At 47.1% G+C, this 20,752-nt stretch overlaps 1 protein-coding gene across 8 annotated transcripts in view; it reads right to left on the bottom strand.

Moving 5' to 3' along the window:
* Window positions 1–896: 896 nt before the first annotated feature.
* LOC149347829 (uncharacterized) overlaps window positions 897–20,752 on the bottom strand; it is a 52,052-nt gene continuing 32,196 nt past the window's right edge. For 2 of the 8 annotated variants that reach the window (XM_089587505.1, XM_089587509.1), the window contains exons 15-20: window positions 20,571–20,663; window positions 19,225–19,298; window positions 11,545–13,713; window positions 5,934–6,029; window positions 4,876–4,928; window positions 897–1,219 (exon numbers count right to left, since the gene is read on the bottom strand). In XM_089587505.1, coding sequence (XP_089443631.1) covers window positions 20,621–20,663 — 43 coding nt within the window. In that variant the 3' untranslated portion in view covers window positions 897–1,219; window positions 4,876–4,928; window positions 5,934–6,029; ... (1 more) ...; window positions 19,225–19,298; window positions 20,571–20,620. Of the gene's footprint in view, window positions 1,220–4,874; window positions 4,929–5,929; window positions 6,030–11,544; window positions 13,714–19,224; window positions 19,299–20,570; window positions 20,664–20,752 lie in introns of those variants that run through there. The other 6 variants (XM_089587500.1, XM_089587506.1, XM_089587499.1 and 3 more) reach the window with 6 other exon arrangements.

Here is a 20,752-nt window from a genome sequence, read left to right as displayed (position 1 = left end):
CCCTCCTCAACTGCTCCACGCTGGAGTCCCAAAGGCCTCTGGTCAAGCGGGCGCGAGACGGGGCCTCGTCGTGCTGTGTCCCGGACTAAGGATACCGACCATGCAGCAGGGTTTTTTAACCCTCAACCCTCTTTGAATAAACGTTTTTCACCACCACCACCACCACCACAGTTTTGTGGCATCGTGGTATCTACACAACTGGGTGGACCCCCCCCTTCTGTGGTTAAAAGTTGTAACTATATCTGCTGCTGATCCTAAGGTCGCTGGTTTAATCTCTGCCGCAGCCACCGTATTTCGTTGGAAATGACACTCAAAAGGCGCCAGTGTGCTGTGCGATGTCAGCGTACGTACGTTTATGCACCGTAGGTGTCCCTAGGGGTCCAAGTGCCGCTGTGGCATGCTAACCCTTACACGGCGATTCCGAAAGACTGAAGGCTTTCAAGCTTTCACCATACTTCCCCAAATCCAAACCACTCTTCCACTGGCTGCGAAAAATAATGTGAGACTAAAAAATTGAGACTGCACAGCATGCACAGGAGCAAAGCTAGGCGGTATGAAGTTTCAGCGATGTTCAAGAGGACATTCCAAACCGCTGCCTCGTTGACTGGACCGCAGGCTTGTTTGTGTCCTAACTATGTAGCATCCGTGGTGGCAAAAGCGCGTAGAATGGAACGAACGATGGCTTTCGGAAATGTAGTTTGGTGCTAAGGATACTAGAGAAGAATTATCTGGCGCTGGCGCTGTGTGTGCTGCCGGCGCGATATCGCAGTATCTTCCTTATTTCTTGTTCGAAGTGCCATTAGTGAAGACGGCCGCTCTGCAGGAAAATGGGCAATTTCAGGCTATCATGAGCCTTCAACACATCTAGTTATTGTTCTAAGTAAAAATAGATTACCACGGCTACTTTTGGATGACGGGCTCCCGGCCGTCGTAATGTCAAAACCAAGATTCAGTATGACACATCATTTAGCACGCCCTTTATTATGACATGCTTGATCGGCAGTATGTTCTACACCACATTGCTATAGACACCCCTACGATTGCACGTTGCAAAAGGCAGCTTTTAAATCAGAATGTGAGGCACTCGTGCGCCTTCATCGGGCTTGTGGGGTTCGTCGAGATGGCAGGACTGCTGGAGGGAGTAACTTGCTCACACTCTTCTGCACACTGTACACCGGCTGTCGCTGTTGTACGTGCTTCTTGGCTGCTGAAGTTTTTCCTGGACATGGCGTTGTCGTCGAGGGCGAAACGAGGATTATTAGAATGCAAAATACTAAAAAGAACATTGCTGCAGCAAAAGACACGCATTCCCACAAATTGCCCGTAGAAGCACCTGTACGCTACCTTGTGTACGTGATTGGTCAGAAGTTTCCAAGCCACATGGTCTGCTTTTGAGCCACATGGCGGGGCATTTACGTCGTCCACGCAGATGAATATATCTATACGGAGTAGGAGAACCACCGTTCTCACCTTTCACAACCTTGTTAGATTCACAGCGGTGTTAAAGACCTTGCTGTTCAAAGCAGACCATATGGCCTGGGAACTTTTGACCACATCTGTACATCTATAGGGCCTCCATATAAGCAAAGGGGTGGGAGCCCCGTCAAGCTACTGAGTTTGAGGCTTTTTGCTCCTACCCTAGCATTTCTTTTCTGTTGTTCAGGACAAAAAATGCTGAATAAAGTTGATTGAAATTTGTAAGTTGGGTGTTGAGAAAAGGTGCAGCTCTTTGGACATCCTAACCAGTTTTATCACGAAGATCACATTACGCGGTTATGTGTGCTGTGTACAGTTGTTGAGAAAAATGAGAACCAAGAAATTTTACGCACAATAATGGATTTCTGGTTACCTCTTCAGTAAATCTGCTAAATGTTTAGATATTTTAAGCAAAGATGAAAACTAGTTTAACAGAAAAGGTCTGCTTGCCACGCATATTATGCAGGAATGAATAAAATGAATGCTGAAACTTTCTCATACTGCTCATGACCTACATGTATAGAGTGTATACAGCCCGATTACACTGCATGAACGGTGCTAATAGAGTTCACGCTTACTAAGACAAGCTGGTCGTTACTATTATCCAGGTTAATTCCGTAGTGTGAATCAAAAGTGAGTTAAATGATGGCGAGTGAGGCCTAAGGTCGCTGTTCTGCATTGAAACACGAACCCTGAAGCATTTGTTTCAAACGACTTTGTTTCAAGAAACGGTAGATCTCAGTATATAATGACAGAGGCACTAATCACGTACCGTAATTTGCTGATTTTAATGCTTTTGTCCATGAGAACAGTCTCGAAATTGCATGCGGATTAATTACAATCCGATACTAAAAGTTAGGCAGCGGTTCAACTCTGCCGAACCGAGTTCCACGTAGCGAGAGCTACGTAAGCAAGCGGTCTGCCGGATGGTCAGAAGTGGCTTGCCGCAGTGTTCGAAGATGCAGTTCACTGCACGTACGCTCCTCAGCGTGCCCTCCTTCCTCCGTAGTCTAAGTCAAGCGCACAGCTCTGGTTGTATATACGCCATACCTGATGTCACAACTGTGAACTCAATCACGTGACCACGTGATCACCACGTGGCTTTCTTACTACGTCTGTCGACAATTTACAAAGTAAAACTCAATGTCGAAGTTCAAAGGTCAGGGTCAAAGTTGAAGGTCAACTTAACCATGTGTCACTAAGTCACACATGGTTAAGTATATATGCATTGCAACACTAGCCAAGACGTATCTCAAGGCCGTTTTATGGTCATTCAGAGGCTCCCGACGAAATGCGCCCCAGCTATAGAAATGTAGCGTTCGCCACAAAACCGCAAGTACGCTTTGAAAAGCTCAGCGTCAGTGCCATCACAAGGTGGCGGTTAAGCCTATTTGCGTTTGCATGGTTGGAATAAAAATTTATGCCCTGCTAAGTATATATACGTTCATCTACCGCTCAATGCGTAGCGTGGGCCGCCAGTGCGCATGCGCAGACCGCCTTGAAGGCGGCAGATGGTGCCACGTGCTGGCCAGCTGTGCGCACGGCTGCTGCGTTGTAACCAATCTGCGCCTGCGCACTGGCGGACCGGGGTAAGCAGTTCAGACTATGCTAAAAGCAAACAGTAAATTGCTTTTCCGTTTTAGCGAGCATGAGAGTATATGATGCACGTTAGAATAGGGTGATGATGGTATTTTACGGTTTACGGTTAGAATAGGGTAAAAGGCATCGCAGTGTAAAAACGCGCTTTTATTAAAGTGTTTCAATTAAGACAGCAGATACAGACGCCGCCTTGAAATTCCGAGCGTAGTTTTTTAAGGCGAAAGCCTTTAATGTCTCATCGTTGTAAGCAGCAGTTGTCGACAGAGAATGTCACGCTTTTCAGTTGGTCGAAACGGTCGTGACGTCACAGTGCGCCAATTTCAAACGGGCCCAATTGTACTTTGGCTAGTAACCATGCAACCAATTGAAGGGACCATATAGTGATGCTCCAAGCAAGTGGGACTGAGCTTAGTTAATTACTTAATTACCCAATTAGCCTAATTAATTCTCTAGTCAGGCCATATAAATAAATAAAACCTAGTAAGAAATTGGTCGAGCTCGGGAATCGAACCCCGGTCTTCGGAGTGTGAGACGAGCATGCTAACCACTCGGCCATGCCAGCTCGACGGTTTGGAATGAACAAAGGCGCCTAGTGAATACGGTGTCTTCGCTCACTCCCATCCTCCTTCCGGCGAGGTTTAAGTGTCCACCGATATATGAGAGACAGATACATTTCCTTTCCTGAAAAACCAATTTACCGACGAGCGAGGCGTAGAACCGAATTGGCGATGGTGTTCTATGGACTCCCTGGCAGCGTTGCAAGACGCTGTCGTGTTCAGAGGCGAAGCTAACATCTTAACCACACATCAGTGACCACACCTTAAGTCAAAAAGTGCACCCCCACCCCCCCTGAATTTGGACGGGTGTCCACCGAGATATGTGAGACAGTTACTGCGTAATTTTCTTTCCTCAAATACAATTTTCATTTCCTTCATTACGGGCCATCTTCGTCTTTCTTCTTTCACTCCCACTTCCTCCGTTCCTCTACAGTGCGGTTCGGGTGTCCACCGAGATGACAGAGAGTTACTGCGCCATTTCCTTTCCACAAAAACCGTTGCGTTCAAACGGCAAGGCATCGCGCCGAACTGGTGGTGGCGTTCCGTGGACTCCCTGGGAGCGCTACAACACGCTTTCGCGTTCCACTCGTAAAGGCGAAACTTAAGCGTCATTAATTAGCAGTTAATTAGTTTTCAGGCATTAATCAGTAATTAACAATAAATTAGTGATCTGTCATCACTTAGTAATTACTACTCAATTACATGTGACGCCACCAGTGCCATAGAAGCAGTGAAAGTGGTGCGAAAACGCTTTCGCCTCTACACACTTTAGACAGTCAAAGTGCCCACTGAATATTTTTCTCTGTCAGGCTTGAACAAAGCTGACTATTTTAGCGTGACGTTACGTATGACGTGCCTGTGCAGACCTCTTTGCCATCACGGCGCTAATGTGTACATAAGAATAATACTAAGCCTGCGCCACAACGCTCTGCCCACAATCTGAACGGCGACACCGATGATGACAAGTCGTCGGCAGCGCACACCTATTGGCCCAAGCAATCGTTATAACGGTTGCTTTGCGACGGAAAAAGCCATGGCTGCTAGGGTGAATTGTCTTTTGGCCATGACCTGCGAAGGTTGAGGTCGCGGGACAATCTCTGACGCGGCGGCCGCATTTTCACAACGGCTAAATTCAAAAAGCACGCGTGCTCTGAGTTCATGTTAAAGAAGAAAAGGTCATATTCTTCCGGACACCGTGGGATTCCAAAAGCAAGGATTTCGGGCTACGGACCCTTTCACGAACCTGTTGAGAGGAGGATTGGATGGATGAACCAGGCAGAAGACAGGAGCAGTCAGCTGCGGTTGAAGAGAGATGGCTCTCAGTAACAATCATGACAGATACAAGCCAATCCCTATTTTACTATTCTGGCGCTACATTAAACCAATTATCGAAGCTCACTACTTTACTATTCCGACGTTAAATTAAAACAATCATTATCGGAGTTCACTCTTTACAGCAGTTCGCCTTTTCCAACGCCTTTAGTTTACCTTTTATTCATTTATTTGGCACTCATATTGACGCAGAATCAGGTCTATTTTGTTTAAATGCCAAACAACGTGTTACCGTCGTGCGCTGCTCGTATTTACAACTGCCGAATATCATTCCGTCGTTTTAGTCTCCCCTTCTACAGAAGACAAGTTGAATTCGGTATGTCATTAGTCCAGTCGTTCAAGCGGATTCGGCCGGTTTACGCCAACTACTACATTGGTAGTCAGCCACGCGCCACGCCATGAGCTGCTAAGTTCCTCAGCAGCTCACGCCTGCTCTGTATAGCTGCTATCTTAAAGCCTCTGCCGTATTCATCACGACAATACCTACAAACCTCGGTGCTTGCTGTAACAAGGCACCACTGAGTAAACAAATGCAATGCAGCCTGGAAAACAGCACCCGGTGAAGGCTGATTTAGATGCGCCTCCAATGCTGCTGAGCTTCCCTCGTAGAGAGAGTTGCTTTTCTCCCTAATCAGCCTTTTTGCCAAGAAGTGGTGCCCTCTAGGGAATAGCGAAAATTTGTCGGCTACTGACTGAAGGCAAATACGCAGGAGACGGATCTGCTTCTATGAGGTACCAGCTACACCTGCAAAGTGGTGTGTGTTGACAGGTGCCGCCATCTGTCGCATGCGCCTCACACTAACACGAACTGCACATGCGCCGTAGGAGCTTCGCTTTTCGGCCAATGGAACTGGAGAAGAAGAGGTGCGCATGCGTGGAGCGGCCGTGCGGAAATGACGGACTATGGCGTTGCGCGGATGCTCCGCGATGCTCAGAATATTACTGAAGAGACCGAGTGCATATACCTACGCTGTTACTCTCGCTGAGGAGTTGGAAAAGCCTCGTCGCGGCTTCCGCAGACCGCCTTCGGTCAGTGCTTCCACGTCAAATGCGCCGACAGCTTCTCTGCGAAGGCGAATACACACGGTTATTAGACAAGAATGCGCAACAGTATAGGTCGAACCAACTTTACTGATTGGTTACTTTACTGATGCCGCCAATTGCATGTCGACGACAAACTTGTGCTCCTGTATACAAGGCGTTTCAGGAAAACCCATCAATTATTAAAAAAAAAATTTTAGTAGAGCTTTTGTGTGGCATAGTTAACCTAATCTAAATAGGAGTAAAAAGAGTAAACCGCACTCTAGCGCGCTCCTTTTTAGGAGAAGGGTATGCAGCCCAGGTCCTGAAGTAGGTTTCTGTCTGTATAATCAAACGACCATATATAGCCCCTTCTGTTCGCCAACCATTTGTTCACGCAACACATTGGGTTGGTTTGGGCTAGGTTAGGTTAGGATAGGTTAGGTTGGGTTAGGTTAGGTTAGGTTAGGTTAGGTTAGGTTAGGTTACAATCTCCTCTATTTGCTAACCTGAAGGTGATTTAAACGAGGTTTCAATCTCCTGTATTTGCTAACCTGAAGGTGATTTAACCGAGGTTTCAGTCTCCTGTATTTGCTAACCTGAAGGTGATTTAACTGAGGTTTGAATCTCCTGTATTTGGTAACCTGAAGGTGATTTAACCCGAGGTTTCAATCTCCTGTATTTGCTAACCTGAAGGTGATTTAACCGACGCTTCAACCTCCTGTATTTGCTAACCTGAAGGTGATTTAACCGAGGTTTCAATCTTGTCTACTTGCTAACCTGAAAGTGATTTAACCGAGGTTTCAATCTCCTGTATTTGCTAACCTGAAGGTGATTTAACCGAGGTTTCATTCTCCTCTATTTTGTAACCTCAAGACTTCCGACGCCGCATTTAAAGACCACCTCCCATGTTCTAACTAAATCACACCACTATCCTTTGCACTGGGAATATGCCTGTATTACCGAGGGAAGGCATTCCTGATAGTTTGTGATCAAGTCTACTCCACAACTTGCGCAGAATACCTTGCCCATTAATAGGCTGCGCAGTAGGGGACAGCTTATTCCCTTTTTACTCCCAAATATCCTTATCCGTGTTTTGGAGTGTAATGCCGGTGCTGGCGGACACCGTAAAGTTAGTAACTAAATGCGAATAATTTTAATGACTACAGATGGCCACCTGGTTGCAATCAGAGATTTGTAGCTCGCCATTAGGAATAACCGAAGACATGCGCTATTTACAACACTGTCATTGCATGGCCCTCATTACACCTCACACTGATGTGAAAATATGGTTGCAGTTCGGCAAGGTACGAGTCCTCAATCGTTTGTTCAGTTATGACTTGCTTGGCCTTCTTTATTTCCCGATTACTCCCTCAGGAGTTTTATTTGCATCCGAATTTGCTGAGAAAAAAAACTGCTTGGACAAGCCTCTCTGCGTGTGGAAGCGAAGCCTTACATACAGGGTGTTCCAGCTAAAAATAAATGAAGTTTAAAAACAAAGAGCATTCTACGCGGATACATCCAAACGAGTGCTGTTAGTAGTCGCTGTTAGATGTCCACATTATTTTGTTTTTCAGTCCGCATATCTCATTATTAGGTGTGATTAGCTAAAGTTTTAACTACTGGCTTCAGAAACAAAGTGTCAGTATGAAAGCTGTAGACAACCTTGAAAAACAAACAGCTGGAATGTGTACAGCAAGGTATGCTTTGCGTTGCTTTTTTTTTGCGTCCTGCAAGAAACCGCCTGCGAAATAGAAAAACACACCACGTGACAGCATCACTCCCATGCGCGCTGTCCGAGTTTGCCGCGGGAAATGCGGCAGCAACTGCTGACGCGCTGTGTTTCGAAAGTGAAGCCGCGTAACGCGTTTCTGTCAGACCGCAGCGGAAGCGACGGTCATAAATGTGCATCGCGCGTCTGCGGGAGGTGGAAGAAAAATCTCCTTTCCTTAAAGAAACTCTTCAGTCTTCCAAGCGATTAAAAGCTAGCTACTCAGAATTAAGGCGAAATCTTTTAATGCCTCATACTGTCGTTAGCAAACGCGTCGGGGTTAGATGCTACGACGAGTCTGCAATCAATCAATCAATCAATAGCAGACGCGTCGGCAGACGCGCCGGAAGCCGTGTCGGCAGATTTGTCCACGTTTAAGCGTCACTACTTAAAAAAACGAACTGCGCCGAGAGTGGGAATCGAACCACGGCCTTCGGCATTTGAAGCAGAGACGCTACCACTCGGCCACGAAGACTTTTTTTTTCTTTATTGCATGGAAGAAATTCCGTAAAAGGGGGAAAACTTCAATCGAACTGGTTCGCGTCTCAAGTTACCGGGCTGCTTAATAGGAGCACGCCATAGCCCTAACTCAACACTGCATCCCCATAAAAACATCAAAATTCAGGGAGGCACAGACATGCATCTAGGCACGGCAGCCAGCTTGGAGGTTCTCCGCGTGCAGCATATACACTCCTCACCAAAGCACAGCTGTTCACGAAACACAGACTTGGACGATCTTGGTGGCTCGGCATGTCTGTCCATCATACGGCTTTTCCAAAGACGGCTTTTCAATAGTCCCATCAACACAAACATCATAAAGCCACAACAGAGTTTTTGCCAACAGGCAGAAATCTAATAGTGTATGGTGTAATTTTAATGTCCTTCTTAAGAGTTCGTGGTAGTATGTCCCAAAAGAACACGGCATCACGGCACAGGATGAAGCAATGATCAATTGTCTCAGGCAGCGTCGCTGTGTGTAGTTTGAAAAAGAATGTTTTAGCGGCTGCCTGAATGCACATCCGCCTAACACGCTTTAGAACAATGATGTCCGAAGACCCCAGATAAGGCTGCCGATACAATGGTGCAGGGAACAAAGATTCAGTGAGAGCCTGGGTCATCTGTTTTCTCGAGAGGCTATAGAGGTAATCTAAAGAGAAGCGCACAGTAAGGAAATTGAAAGTGTCAGCAACCTCCTTAAGGAATCCCCATAAAGTCCCCTCACGAGCCTGCACAGTCGGAGCGAATAAGTAAGGCAAATGAAAACTAAGCCGCCTAATGAGCACAGCTACCAGGAACGGGTAGTTTGCCGATTTGAAAAAGAAAAAAAAACGTGAAACAAGTTGATGCACGAACAGGTGAACAAGGCCTACTCCACCACCCTCTAAGGGAAGGAACAAGTTGTCACGCCTCATGGGCTCCCACTGAGAGCGCCACACGAGTGTTGCAAATATTCTGTGTATTGCTTACACCTTCCTCCTCGCACAATGCCGGACTTGAAGGACATACGCGAGTTTTTGAAACAAAAATATGTTACAGACCTGTGCCCTCGAAAAAACTGAGAGTTCCCGACCCATCCAAGCCTATGTTTGCCGCTGTAGAGTTAAAATTTGTGAACCCCAGTAGGCTGTACTGTTGCGAACTTGGTGCAGCGGAACGCCTATGTACTCAAGAGGGCTACAGTCCCAGCATATGCCACCGAACTGGCTTGGCCTAGTTCCCCAATGACCCAACCAAAAGCCTTTGGATTTCTCTAAATCAAGAGCCGCGCCTGATACATCGCATAACTGTTTAGTCAAGTGTAAAGCCTCAAGTACACTCTTTTTGTCAGAACAAAAGAGGGCGACATCATCAGCGTAGGCTAAAACTTTAACTTCACATTGAGCCAGAGAGAAATCGCGGATAGCTCCGCTGTTAATTATACTGAGACAGAGGGGTTCCGGATATAGGGCAAACAACAATGTAGACAGTGGACATCCTTGACGAACAGATGCTTTTAGTGGTATTGGTTTCGTTAGCTCCTGATTAACAATTACCCTTGTATAGGAGTTCTTATAGCACATCCTTATGCCTTTGAGCAAGACGTCACCAATATTTGCATACTCCAAGACCGCGAACAAGAAATCGTGCCGAACTTAATCAAACGCCTTCGCAAAGTCAATTTGAATCAGAGCTACTTGGCCTGTCTCATCTCATACTGTCTCTAATACTGAACGTGCAATACGGATATGTGTTTGAATACTGCGGCCTCTAATACCACAGACCTAATGCGAACTTATCGTCCACAATGACGATCTGCAGGTGACTGGAAAGAACCTTGGCAAAAATTTTGTAATCAACATTGCAGAGGGAAATTGGACAATATCTCTCAACAGTTTTCAACCGATTAGTATCTTTGCTTTTCGGAATTAATATTGTGTGCCCAGAATAGAAAGTGGGAGGCAGAACACCCACATTATAAGATGCTTGGAAAACTTCCATCAAAACAGGCACTAGGCAAGACGAAATGTTTTATAGAATTCGCTAGTAATACCATCAGACCCAGGAGATTTCTGGCTCTGCAGGGCAGAAATGGCTGATTGAATTTCATCCAAAGTGATAACGGCCACGAAGACTGAAGGTTCGAGCATGAATAAAGGTGCATCTAGTGAATGCATGGGTTTCATAGAATAAGAAAATATAACAAAAATAAAAATAAAAATTAAAAAGAGATAAGATATGAAAATAATAAAAAACAATAAACTGGAAAAAGGGTGCGAAAATAAAAAAAATAAAAACGAAATATGAAAAATAAAGAAGTAAATAAAAACAGTGCGCCAGGAAACGCTTTCGCCTTGCAGCACTTTAGAGAGCCAAAATGCCCCCTAAATATGTATTTTTTACAGTTAAGCAAACAAGGGAAGGGGATGAAGGACTGGTTTAACCATGAAAGAAGCCAACAGCCACAGACACCAAGGGGCACAGGGGATATTTATTCGATTTATTTATTTTGTGGTGTTGACCAATTTAGAATATTAGTGAATATGTTATCGCTTAAAGCTAATTGATTAGAAAAGCAGAAGAAAAAACAACCACTGCCGCCGGTGGGATCCGAAGCCACGACCTCCGAATTACGCGTCCGGTGCTCTACCTCTGAGCTACGGCGACGGCTGTCAAATCTTCTGCTTTCGGGGGTATTTATGTTTAAGGGTAACCTAACCTTGAGAGTGTTCATCAGCGCCACCCACGTTCATAAGCGGCGGACGTAGAACGTCCTGAGTTACCGCAGATGTGACGTAGAACGCCATCGAACGGAGAGGGTGGAAGCTCTGTGAGAACCCTCTTATGCTTCCTATGGCGTCAAGGCTGCCAGAACCGAGGCCCTCGCTAAGCAATTAAGAAAACAAGGGAAGGGGATGAGGGGCTCGTTTAACCTCAGGACGTTCTACGTCCGCCGCTTATGAACGTGGGTGGCGCTGATGAACACTCTCAAGGTTAGGTTACTTGTAAACATAAATACCCCCGAAAGCAGAAGATTTGACAGCCGTCGCCGTAGCTCAGAGGTAGAGCACCGGACGCGTAATTCGGAGGTCGTGGGTTCGGATCCCACCGGCGGCAGTGGTTGTTTTTTCTTCTGCTTTTCTAATCAATTAGCTTTAAGCGATAACATATTCACTAATATTCTAAATTGATCAACACCACAAAATAAATAAATCGAATAAATATCCCCTGTGCCCCTTGGTGTCTGTGGCTGTTGGCTTTTCATATTTTTTACAGTGATCATTAGTGTCACAGTCATCATTGTTTTCCTACCTTTCTACACACAGCACTGGACGTGCACGGAGGGAACGCCGCACCACGAACATGGCACACTCTTCTCCCTGGAGGTTGTCCGTGCCTTCTTTTGTAGCTGGAAGACGCCCGCTGCCCGCCACCGGAGCCGCTCCCCGAATGTGCCGCTTTCAAGGTGGTCGAACAAAAACTGGTACAGCGGGCTGGTGGAGCGGCTAGGCATCTCCTGCACGATACCAGAGAGAGAAAGAGAGACCTCAGCCACCAAAGAGGGAGGGGAAGCTATTTTGCCAACGCCGATTCGATGCTGATGTGCGTATTTCGTGACTGTAAAGCAGCGGTACAAATCTTGACTGCGTGGCGCGATATAGCTCCTGTCATTCGCCCTTTGCGCGAGAGGAAGGACACCACGCTATGTTTAAATATATCACAAGACTTTGTGCGCTGCACGGTGTTGTGATTTGGGCATCCCACCGCTGCCACCACTGTTGCGACATGGAGCGTGTCAGCCCGATGTCTCTGTTGAGCAGAGCTCAGCGAAGAACGGTGGATGCGACGGTGCGTGAACGGACGTTTATGTACAGTATTTACAAGGCTTTTTACAACATATATACAAGGGCCGAGAACACAACGGGCTAAGACGAGGCCCTGCGGAGAGCGTCTCTCTGGCACGATGGCGCGTCTGCTGCCCGTCTGTTGCTGCATCTCAGCGCGGCTCTGTTTTTAGAGCCGCCGGTGACCGTTGCGTTCCTCTGCACCAAGCTTTCCTCTGCTCCCATAAGGTCACTCCAAAGGCCACCGTTCGGATTGGCTCGAGCCGACGCTAGTGAGGAGGAGGTGGACGGGTGACTCGTTGCAAGCCGTGCCATGGCGGCGAGTCCGGGCTTGCTTTGCGCGACGGCGGGCGCACGGCTCTGGTTCCCAGACAGCCAGCGGAATGAGGGTTCAGGCACAACAACGGGTACAAACTTGCGGACGGATAAACAAGGACCACACTCTGCGATGGCGCACAGATTACTTCATGTGTGTGCGTGTGTGTGTGTATGTGTGTGTGTCCATGTGCGTGCGTGTGTGCGTGCTCTCGCCCTGCCATAGGCTTACCGTCCCGGTTAGCTCAATTGGTAGAGCGAGTGCTTCGGTGAAGCGGTGGTCCCGGATTTGAACCTCGGACTAGGACGAATTTTTCTTTAAGTACGAAGTTTCTGAGAAAGCTGTTTAGCTTTTCTTTGTAGCCGAATGGCTGCGCTCAGGTGGATGTCAATGAGTAATTACTCCCTTATTACAAATCTATTCCACCTTGGGGGATTTCCCTAAACATTTGACCAACACAGTTCCCACTTCGAGTTATTGATCAATTCGCTCTCGCCCTACCATAAGCTTGCCGGCCCAGATAGCTCAATTGGTAGAGGGCCTGCTCCGGTGAAGCGGTGGTCCCGGGTTCGAACCCCGGATCAGGACGAATTTTTCTTTAACTACGAAGTTTCTGATAGAGCTGTATAGATTTCCTTTGTAGCCGTATGGCTGCGCTCGGGTGGATGTCAATGAGTAATTACTCCCTTATTACAAACTACTCCACCTTGGGGGATTCCCCTAAACATTTGACCAACGCGGACAAATCTGCCGACACGGCTGCTGACGCGTCTGCTAACGACAGTATGAGGCATTTAAGGATTTCGCCTTAAAATCTCCTCCCCTAAAGAAGCTCTTCAGTCTTCCAAGAGATGAAAAGCTAGCTATTCAGTATAACCTAGGCTGGCTGGAAATATACTGGGCAGGCTAGGCCAAGCGACTGACTCCCCACGGTACTGTCAATTTCGCTCGGGGTTAATGCCCCGTCTTTTCAGAAGCCTTGATTTCCTTCAGCTGGGACCCCGTGTAACGAGCAAATGGGCCGGTACCAGCCGTACGTATTCAACGCATGTTATGAGTTAACTTTATCACTATTACAGTGATCCTTAGTGTCACAGTCATCATTATTTCTCTACCTTTCCACACATGGCACTAGAGGCGCACGAAGAAAAAGCCGCCCCATGAACATGGCACAGTCTTCTTCCCTGGAGTGTGTCCGTGCCTCCACAGTAGCTGGAAGACGCCCACTGCCCGCCACCGGAGCCGCTCTCCGAATGCACCGTTTTCAAGGTGGTCGAGGAAGAACTGGTACAGTGGGCCGGTGGAGCGGCTAGGCATCTCCTGCACGATACCAGAGAAAGAGAAAAAGAGACCTCAGCCACCAAAGAGGGAGGGGAAGCTATTTTGCCGACGCCGATTCGATGCTTATGTGCGTATTTCGTGACTGTAAAGCAGCGGTACAAATCCTTAACTGCGTGGCGCGATATAGCTCCCGTCATTCGCCCTTTGCGCGAGGAGGGACACCACGCTATGTTTAAATAGATCACAAGAAGCTGTGGGCTGCGCGGTGGTGTGATTTGGGCATCCCACCGCTGCCACCACTGTTGTGACATGGAGCGTCTCAGCCTGCTGCCTCTGTTGAGTAGAGCTTACCGAAGAACGGTCGATGCGACGATGAGTGAACGGGCGTTTATGTACAGTATTTACAAGGCTTTTTACATCACATGTACAAGGGCCGAGAGCACAGCGGGCTTGGACGAGGCCCTGCGGAGAGCGTCTCTCTGGCACGACGGCGCGTCTGCTGCCCGTCTGCTGCTGCGTCTCAGCGCGGCTCTGTTCTTATAGTCGCCGGTGACCGTTGCGTTCCTCGGCGAGCCAGGATGACTCGTTGCAGGCCGTGCCATGGCGGCGAGTCCGGGATTGCTTTGCGCGACGGCGGGCGTACGGCTCTGGTTCCCAGACAGGCCAGCGGGATCAGGGTTCAGATACAACGGGTTTATCCCTCCCCTCTCCGAGACCCTGCTGCTTGTGCTCTCCTCCTTCAAATGGTTCACCTCGTAAGTAGTACAATTCCAAATTATTCACGCTAGTTCTCTCTTTCCTCTAATTTCTCTTCCCCAAGCTTTGCACAGAGGAGAGCCCTGTGCTCCTTTATTGAGCATAGGCGGCTTCGTCGTGGCGTGACTGTGACTGCGTCCTTAACTGTGTGACTGCGACTGTGTCTGGACTTTGTGACTGACTGTGTCCTTGACTGTGACTTTATTTATATTTATTTATTTACAGATACCTTACAGGCCTCCAGGGAGGCAATGTGTAAGGGGGGAGCAATAAATATGTACAGCAGTAGGTAGAAAAAACAAAAAATGCGTAGAAACAAACACTGTTACGTTCTAAGAGGATTACAAATTATCACGACTGTACAAAATACATGGAGAAAAACATTGGATCAAAAAAAAATTAGAATGTAATTAAGACATAATAGTAACGGGAAAAACAGAACTTGAGCAAATACACAGGAAGGCAAATGGGCTGATAAACAGGGTGTGACAAAAAAAAAGGCAATGTTCAGGCAAAGAAGAAAACGTGCTAGGTGTTATCGATATAATGTTTGACCAGATTATTATGAAACGTGCCGTGGTTGCGCTGCGATGCGATGCAGTTTGGAAGGTCATTCCATATACATATAGCACGTGGGAGCGGAGTAAAGTTAAAGGCGTGAGTACTGCCATAAATGCGTGTGTAGCGGAGGTTATTGCTATTGTGTAGCTGAGGTTATATGACCTCGGTTTTGTCTTGTTTTGTCATGTTTTTTTTTTCTGACTTTTATTTTGTGGCCGGCGCTCAGTGCTTTCTTAGACTTACTGTGACCATCACTCTGCAGTGAGTTGGGTTTTCTATTTGTTTTATTATTATTATTTATTCCGCGGACTGCACGTTGTGCTCTGGCTGTCCGCCTGCGACTAACTTTTACTTTGACGAGCCTTTTGTTTTCTTTTCTTTTGAGTTTTTTATTGCTGTTTTTCGCTTAAATTTTTTTTTTGCTTTGGAACATTTCGTTATTTTTCATTTATTTTGAATTGGCGTTAAGCCTGGCAAAGCATTGCTGGTCCACGCATCCTCTCTTTTTTTACCTTGTTTTTTGAGAGGACCTATAAAAGGATAAAAGGGTATACAAACTTGCGGACGGATTAACAAGGACCACACTCTGAGATGGCACACACATTACTTCGTGTGTGTGCGGGTGTATGTGTGTGTGCGTGCGCGTGTGCGTGCGCGTGTGCGTGCGTTCGTTTTGCTGTACCAGTTATAACACTTACGAGGACTGTATGGTGAAATTCCAGGAAAACGTTAGTAGCCCACTGCTTCAGGATGAAATTCAATGTGCACATTGAATTGAACATTATAGCAGCGCATTCAATTACTTCATCTTAAAACCGGGAAAAAACCCACCTAGGCGCAAATGATTTCACGACACAAAAAGAGACGAGGAGACAACGGACAGGCGCCAACTTCCAACTATTTATTGCTCGAAAAAAAAAAACACATACATTTATAGTCTCAGGCAACGCCCACATTTACACACCACGTGCCTTATCGCAGCCGTGACTTATCGCATAGCACGAACATTATTGCTGAGAAAATCGTACTCCGCCGCATACGACCTAACTGAAGTGTCACTCACGCACAAGGCTGCCTTTTTCTTTATGTGAAAGGCTTCCAATAGAAGCCTCGCTTGCTTGGATTTGCTTTTGCCCAGAATCCTTCTCAGGTGGTGCAAATTATCTGGATACCTCCCCTACGGCGTCCCTCACAGTCTCGAGTTGATTTGAAATTTTAAACCCCATAAAGCCAAAGCAATCAACTCCAGGAGATGTTGCCCAGGTGACTACTCGGAGAGCTGCAAAAGTTTTCGCACAGCATGGCGCAACAATCGGCCCTGGCGTCACGTTCTTTGTCAATTGTAGAATATAAATTCCCGCCAAAATCTGGAGTTCCGCCCTCGCTATTGTCGCAAAGGCAAAGACGTACTAGAATACGACAATAATTTTGTACTCGTCTTAGAGCCGGCTTTACACTTTGCTCTCAACAAAAATGGCTTACCTCCGCACAGAGTTTGGTTCCGGGTATTCTTCGTTGGCTGCAAACGGTGCATTGAGCGATATTGAGCGATATTTATCTGAGCAGGATGGATCAGGAACTGGCGGAGGTTCTTGGTGATCAAGCGCTAAGAGTTTTCCGCTATGTCGATGATTTCTTGATCATTTTGAAGTCAAACTCTCCAAGGGCGGTTCCGGACGTCGTAAAAATGTTCAAGGATGCTGGAGGTGGCCTCAGATTCACTTTCGAGATGCCCAGCTCGGATACCCTCCAGTTTCTAGACCTCAGTATCGAGTACCTGGATAATGGTGTGTGTTGGGAGTATCACCCTAGAACGAAGAAACCACTGTTGAACTTTAGCTCGGGGCATTCCAAAATAGTCAAGGCTGGTATAGCCACGTCCTGCTTAAAAGCGTCCCTAGCAAAGTCCTGTAACCACAAAGTTGAGGCTAGCTTCCTGGCACAGGTGGAGAGGCTGAAGGAAGCCGGGTTTCCGGAGCAGTTGTTGGCTCAGATCTCCGAGAGGATCCTGGCCAAGAAGGGAAGTAGTGGTTCCAATAACAAGCAGGACGAGGGACGGAGACGTGTGGTGGGAATTCCGTACGTCCATGGAATTTCACACCGGCTCAAGAAAGTGGGGGCGAGGTACGGAGTGGACGTGATTTTCACGGCCAAAAATAAGCTTGCGCGGATTTGCAGTGCTGTGCGTAAAAAGCTAGAGTCTGAGGGCAGTCGTGCTGGAACTGGTTGTTTGGTAGCGCACAGGAAGGAAACTAGGTTCACAGAGTGTAACACTGGAGTTGTCTACGAGGTGCCGCTCTCGTGCGGAAAAAAGTACATCGGCCAGACGGGTCGTTGTGTAAACGAGCGGATGGCGGAGCATCGTAGGTCGTTGAAGGGAGCGGCTTCCTCCAATCTCGCCATGCATTGCAAGGGTTGCGAAAAGTGCTACCCTCGTTTGAACAGGACCAGCGTCTTGTTCAAACATAGCGATCAGGTATGCAGGGAGATGGTGGAGGCTTACCTAATCAAGAAAGACTCGGATTCCTGTGTGGCATCACCATCTGTGGCCTTGCTTGACAAGGAGATAACCTTTTTGGCCAATTTTCTTAAGACGAGCAGGCGATATGGGTCTTTGGCGTGATATCAGCGTGACCGTTAAAGTTGTCGTGATTTTGTTTGTGCGCGGTTTTTTGGAAGTGTAATTGACGGCTGCATCACGGTGCACGCGAAGGGATAGTGTGTGATTGTGTTTCGGGTTGATTTTCGCGATTGTTGTGTTTTTTGTGCTTGTCTCACTGTGGGTAGAAGATACGTATATAGGCCTCTTCATGTGAATAAAAATTCAGTTGATAGTCTGCGCCCGTGTTGTGCCTTCTCGTTCTGTGTCTTCGTTTTTTGCGCAGTTTTCAGTATGAAACGGTGCAGACGCGATGCAGGTGTGTCACACGACAGATGCGGCTCATCTGCGGAAAAAGGTTCAGCAACAGCCACAATTAAGAAGCACCGTGCATCACCGGTCACGTCCGCGTCAAGGCGCGTTCTCACTTGGGGCAGCGACAGTCGCAAATAACCGCAGTGCACACAGCACCCGCCGCTGCACCGACAGCGCACTCGCACGCACACCTCCTAGTTCATCGCCGAGTTCGTCGCACAGCCAGTCCACTGTCTGCTTTTCCAGTCGAAAAAGGCGTCGAACAGCCCCTCCGGCAACTTAAACGAGTCTTCGTGCGCCATCGAAATTTTGATGATTCTTCCGCATTTAGGCTTAAGAGGAGCCTCAGTTTGTTGACAAAAACGATCCTCGTCTTAACAATCAGATGGTGCCACAAGGCGAGCTTATCGTGTCTCTGCATAGGCTGAAGTGTGAACGTAAGAAATTAAGTTACGACCCGCAAAACGCCTGCGTTTAGCTTAAGTGTAAGTGCGCATGCGCTAACGGTTCGAAGATCGCGTCGATTAATCTCTTTTCTTACCGTATCTGCATACTCTGCGAGCAGACGACACCTAGACGACATGGTGGACGGGAGGTGTGAACTAGGAAACGCTTAGAAATACCTTGCGCATCTGTCGTATTCACGTAAACATGACTTCTATTAGGCATATCCTGCGTCGCACGGAAAACGCCGTGGACGATCCCTTGTCGCAAGCCAAGGTCTGTGGAGAACTAGTGGGAAGCTGCTCGCAAGGCACTCGGTGGACGCCAAGGCCTTCGCAGCGCTCTGTTCAATCGGCATGTCTCTAATTTAAGCCAGTGAATGAAACGCTCACTGTGCTTAATAAGAACAAAAAAACACCTTTGCAATTACTACAATAAGGTTTAAAGTTTCAGTTTAACGCCTCAAAGCTCCGGCCCGGAGCCCTCTATTACGTTGTCCATCGTAGTCATAACCTAACCATCTGCAAAACAGCTCAACACTGTTCAATTATTTGATAGATTTTTTTCTAGAGCCATATCTAGTCACAATTATGCATGTATTTCAATTTCAGTGAATTAAGCTCTCACTGTACCCGAAAAAAGTAAAAACCTATATTTGCAATTACTACCATAACTTAAGGCTTAAGGTTGTATGGAGTTTAACGTCCCAAAGCGACTGAGGCTATGGGGACCCTTTGCAATTACTTCGATAACTTAAGCCTTAAGGTTCATAATTTCATGTAGAACATCCCTTGTGCATGTCTCCCGTCGAGTACGTAAAGAAATCGAGACTTTTTTCATTACGACGCCAGACGGTGTCACAAATAGTTGCTTACTCGAGCTGATGTAACAGCAGCCTCCTTGTGGGTCTGCTGGCCGAGACACAGCACAGCAGTCTTGGGCCGAGACCCTGCAGGGGTGACCATTGAGGCACGACAAGGTTAATACGGTCACCGAGACTAACTCACATTGCTTAGGTCAACTTCAGGCTGCCCACCTGTTAGGCAGAAAGCACACCTCCATAACCGTTAGACTGGTGCGCAATAACAGGCTAAGCCTCACCACCTTCCATATGGTCGCGTGACCAGCGCGCCAACGTGACCAGTATCCCTGTCAGGCACGTGATCGTGCATCCACTGCGATGGACGTAGTAGCCACAATGACTGCAGGTCTTGGACCTTAGGTGTTGGTGATAAGCAAAAGGTGTAAACACAGCGACAAGTTTTGCTTAATTAAGGGCATTACGCAGCAGAGTTTAAACACTTTATTATGCAAAACCTAGCGCCGTCTGCAATAACGTTGTGAAAGCGCGCGAGCTCAAGTCCGCATATGAGACACTTGCACGGACACTGAGCTGGGAGATAAGCGGTCAGTCAGGGGCGTAGCCAGGGGAGGGGCGGGGGGGCGGTGTCAGTACCCCCCCCCCCCCCCCGACCCCCTGAAGACGATTGTAATTAATGTTCATCTAGTAGAGGAACTCACAGAAGTTTCACACATTGCCGCGACCACATTTTAATAGCACTCTTTTTCCTCGCCCGACCGCTTCGCGTTTGAGTTTCAGACAATGGCCCTTGTTTTTGTTTCAGTAATTATTCAGGAATGTTATGATTCATTTGCGTTCTCGTGACTCTATAATAGGAAGCGCAAGTTATAGTAGAAAAAGAGCTGCCCTTCTTTGTCATCGCACAACTTATGGCACTCCTTTTAACTGTAGGCACAGTTCACCCGACTAAACATAGCTTTTTACGTCAGCCTACTTTTTCATCCTTTGCACTGTCCTGATATCAATATCAAACTATAAAAAAAATATGTGTTTTTTTAAAACTTACTATGCGGCCCAGCGGAGGTCCACATTTGTGGGGTAGAAGGTTTGACAAATGCTATTACGAATAACCTTGACTTTTCAACCTGTGTTTTTTAGATAAATATTCTTTACGAGTGAAGTCCTCACAGTCCTCTACGCACTCGTTTTTTATTGTAAACATTGCAGTGAATGAAACAACTAACCCTTCGGCTTTATTGAAGCTGAAAATTGGCTAAGATATTGTTTGGAAGCAGGCTATTTAATTTTCTTTTACCGGCGGTGTTTACCACCACCCAAAAATATTTCTGGCTATCAGAATGTGGTCAGTGACAGCGAAATAGCCCGGCTACTTCACTTCAGAAATGTTTGCGTACTCACTGGTCTTTCAACGGAAGACACCGTCGGACACCACCGACTCAACAGCCATGTTATCCCGCGGTGAGGTACCACATCCAGAGAAAAGCGCCAGGACTGGAAAAGCAGCAAAAATATTTTTCCCTCTACATCATGCACAAGCATGTGTATTCGGTTAGTTTTCACTAGCCCTGTTTTCACTAGCC

Source organism: Amblyomma mixtum, chromosome 4, assembly GCF_055824585.1.
Source record: "Amblyomma mixtum isolate Tamu chromosome 4, ASM5582458v1, whole genome shotgun sequence".
In the NCBI taxonomy this organism is placed as follows: Eukaryota; Metazoa; Arthropoda; class Arachnida; order Ixodida; family Ixodidae; genus Amblyomma; species Amblyomma mixtum.
The sequence above is the reverse complement of the archived record's forward strand: the minus strand, read 5'-3'. Positions and strand labels throughout refer to the sequence as shown.